The following is a 3,364-nucleotide window of genomic DNA, read 5'->3' as shown; positions in this document are numbered from 1 at the left end:
TATATATATATATATATATATATATATATATATTATATCTATCTATCTATCTATCTATCTATCTATCTATCTATCTATCTATCTATCTATCTATCTATCTATCTATTTATAAGGGGGTGGAAGCGAAACAACACAACAAAGAGAAAAAATATACGAAAACAGCAAACGGAAAATCAACGAAATCACAACAAACGGAAAACTAGACGAAGACATAACCAACGCAAAGGTAGTTAAACACACGATACGCGGAAAATTCGCAGCTGATTTCCTCGTCACTCAATGCCCAAGATACCATAGTGGTTTCGCGCTTTTTACATTGGGGCAACACCATTTTGGGAGCGCCCGAGCATTAAGCTTCCTGGAAAAGCTAACGAATGTATACAAGGACAAAAACAAACAAGACAAGCTAAAATAATACGTATGCAACAACAAAATAATAATACAAATACAGCAGAAAAAGAATTATACATTTTCAACAGAAAAAGGCCTTTCGGCTATACATCTCTTAAAGAATAATTATACAACATATACAACAGAAAGAGCCTTTCGGTTACCAAACGAACGTAGTGGGTTGGCACAAAGGGTAAATAGAGAAGTCATAAGGGACAGAGCAGTAGCCCAGACAACGTAATCAGTCTGGTCAGACGTAGGCCGAAAAAGAACGACAACGCCTTGGCTGGATACCGGTAACATGATAGAAGAGAGGAAGAGTTGTAGAGAGCAGAAGGACTAAAGAGAGAGAGAGAGAGAGAGAGAGAGAGAGAGAGAGAGAGAGAGAGAGAGAGAGAGAGAGAGAGAGAGAGAGAGAGAGAGAGAGAGAGAGAGAGAGACGTACAACGGAGGCAAGCAAGGAAAGCAAAGAGATAGTTTAAGAGTCGCACGGTAAATATTCAAAGAATGTTTTTACATACACACACACACATACCACACCACACCACACCAAATCACACACATATATGTACGTATGTATATATGTGCGTAAGTCTCTATCTGTGTGTATATATATATATATGTGTGTATGTGCGTTTAATTTTAGAAACAGAATAAATAGTAGCCTAAACAATTCTGGTAGTGCTAAAACTATTTAGTACTCAGAGTTTCCCGTTTGTCGATGATCCCTTTAGAACAGTTTCGAACAAATATTTCGATTGATGGCATTACAAGAGCGACAGCACTTAAAATGAAATATATCATTTTCGCTTCTTACTGGATGAAGATATTCCGCATTGAACAGTAGCATATTTCCACGATTTCCTCTGCAACTTTTCACGCCTTGTCATAACATAGTTTTCTTTTTGCAATTATGTTGTTTGTGTCATATTTAACGGAGGCATTAGGTTAATGTAGATGTAACAGAGGCTTCATGTTATTTTAGATGAAGTTTACATCTGTTAGGATAGAAGAATAATTTGACACTGAGTTTTCTCTGTTTCGAGGGTGGTTTGATGATAAATTACTATACTTTGGAACGGTAAATGATGTTAATGTTATACGGTCTCCAAACTGTAGTTTACACTATCTGACCGATATCAACAGTACAACAATACCACAATTAGATAGTATTGTCTAATATACTAGGGAAAGACAATGTTATCTTTCCGATTTAGTATGGATGTATGAAGATATTTCACTCAGAAAATATTCATTTTTCATGTTGTATTTGTATAATCTACAGAAAATACCTCTAGCCAAAGCAACAGTAGCTATTTGATGCTTAAATGTTAACATTCATCATCTCACATTTGTTCAGAATCAGTTTAGCATTCTTGCTAAGTATATTTTATGAAACTACTCGTATATTACTGGATCTAGCAAAACCAATGTGGCCGAATGGATATATTTTCAGGATTTTTGTTTTTGTTGTCCTAAACCAGAATTTTAGTTTTGCTATTAGCGTCTTACAGAAGAGTATTTAACGATGACACAACCAAGAAGTAAAATTAAGCATTTTTCTAATAAAACTTATATTGCCCTTGTAAAACAGACAAAAATCAAACAAACATTTCTATTATTAGGTAAAGTCGTTATTTTAGACTTACATTAGCCATGAAGAAGCAAACCTGTATTTAAAGGCGTTCGAGTTATAACAATGTCTTTTTCTCATGCATAACATATCTAGAACTACATTACGCAAATTGCCTTTCCTTTTCAAGACTGTAGGATGTGATTTCTGGCATATGGCTGCTATTTTAGCAGATTGAGTGATCAAGTTGGTTCATTAAAGATAACTGAACTGATTGAACTATTATATTTTAAAATAAACCATCAACAAAGAAATGAAAAGCAAAGTAACATATGGTGGCATTTGAACCCAAAATTAAAAGAAGAAAATTCAAATATTGTCAAAATTTACAAGGAAATGATTATCAACTATTGAATAAATTTATGTTCAAACGTTTGATTTTGAATTTGATATTGTAAAATTGTTCCTTAAAATAATGTTTCTTTTTATTATTTTGAAGATCTGGAAAATGGCTGGAGTGGGCTGGATTGTTGCAGCACTTGCATCCCTACCAATGTTATTTGTATTTGTACACGTCGAACGAAATGGACAACATCGTTGTGAGAATATCTTTCGAGACAAACCAAAATTACACCGTCAAATATTTCTCACTTATGTAGCATTTATGGTCTTCTTTATACCTTTGATATTCTTAATCGTGTTCTACGCAAGAATATTTCTCAAAATAGCTCAAAAGGCAACAGAGAATCAATCTTGTAACAATACTACAAACGGAAAACCTGGAAAAGTACATCTACAAAGCACTAAGTCAAGCTCTCTTCCGAAAGCAAAAATCAAGACTTTGAAAATGACACTTGTTATTGTGTCTATGTATATTATTTGTTGGCTACCCTATTTTACAGCTGAGATGATAATGTCTTATGGAAACCATGAAATTATATCTCCCACTTTATATTCCATTTTAGGTGGTATTGCCCCGATTAATTCGGCGGCTAACCCTTATATATTCCTCATATTTAGTATTAATTATAAAACACTTAATTGTCCAAAATGGAGAAGAGTTACATATACAAATCCAGATTCTACTAGATCTCACTTCATAAGTTCAAGCCGTATTGAGAAGTCAGATTGTTACAAAGAACACTACACAAGGGCGTGTCCCACTATCACAGTAGAGATGACAACTTTGGAAAATTAGACAATAATATAATAGTAGCTGTCTTATATTAAACTAGTTACGAATTCCAGTATATTTAATATATGATATAAGTGCGTGTATGTGTATTATGTGTGCTTGCGTGTGTGTCTGGGTGTGTGAGTGTGTATATATGTATGCACACACACACACACACACACACATATATATATATATATATATATATATATATATATATATATATA

At 33.6% G+C, this 3,364-nt stretch overlaps 1 protein-coding gene across 2 annotated transcripts in view; it reads left to right on the top strand.

Annotated features, from left to right (window-relative positions):
* LOC106878532 (arg8-vasotocin receptor) overlaps positions 1-3,276 on the top strand; it is a 184,105-nt gene extending 180,829 nt beyond the window's left edge. For both annotated transcript variants that reach the window (XM_014927769.2, XM_014927766.2), the window contains one exon: positions 2,463-3,276. In XM_014927769.2, coding sequence (XP_014783255.1) covers positions 2,463-3,161 — 699 coding nt within the window. In that variant the 3' untranslated portion in view covers positions 3,162-3,276. The remainder of the gene's footprint in view (positions 1-2,462) is intronic.
* Positions 3,277-3,364: the final 88 nt, after the last annotated feature.

This window comes from Octopus bimaculoides, chromosome 4 (assembly GCF_001194135.2).
Source record: "Octopus bimaculoides isolate UCB-OBI-ISO-001 chromosome 4, ASM119413v2, whole genome shotgun sequence".
Taxonomy (NCBI): Eukaryota; Metazoa; Mollusca; class Cephalopoda; order Octopoda; family Octopodidae; genus Octopus; species Octopus bimaculoides.
The sequence above is the reverse complement of the archived record's forward strand: the minus strand, read 5'-3'. Positions and strand labels throughout refer to the sequence as shown.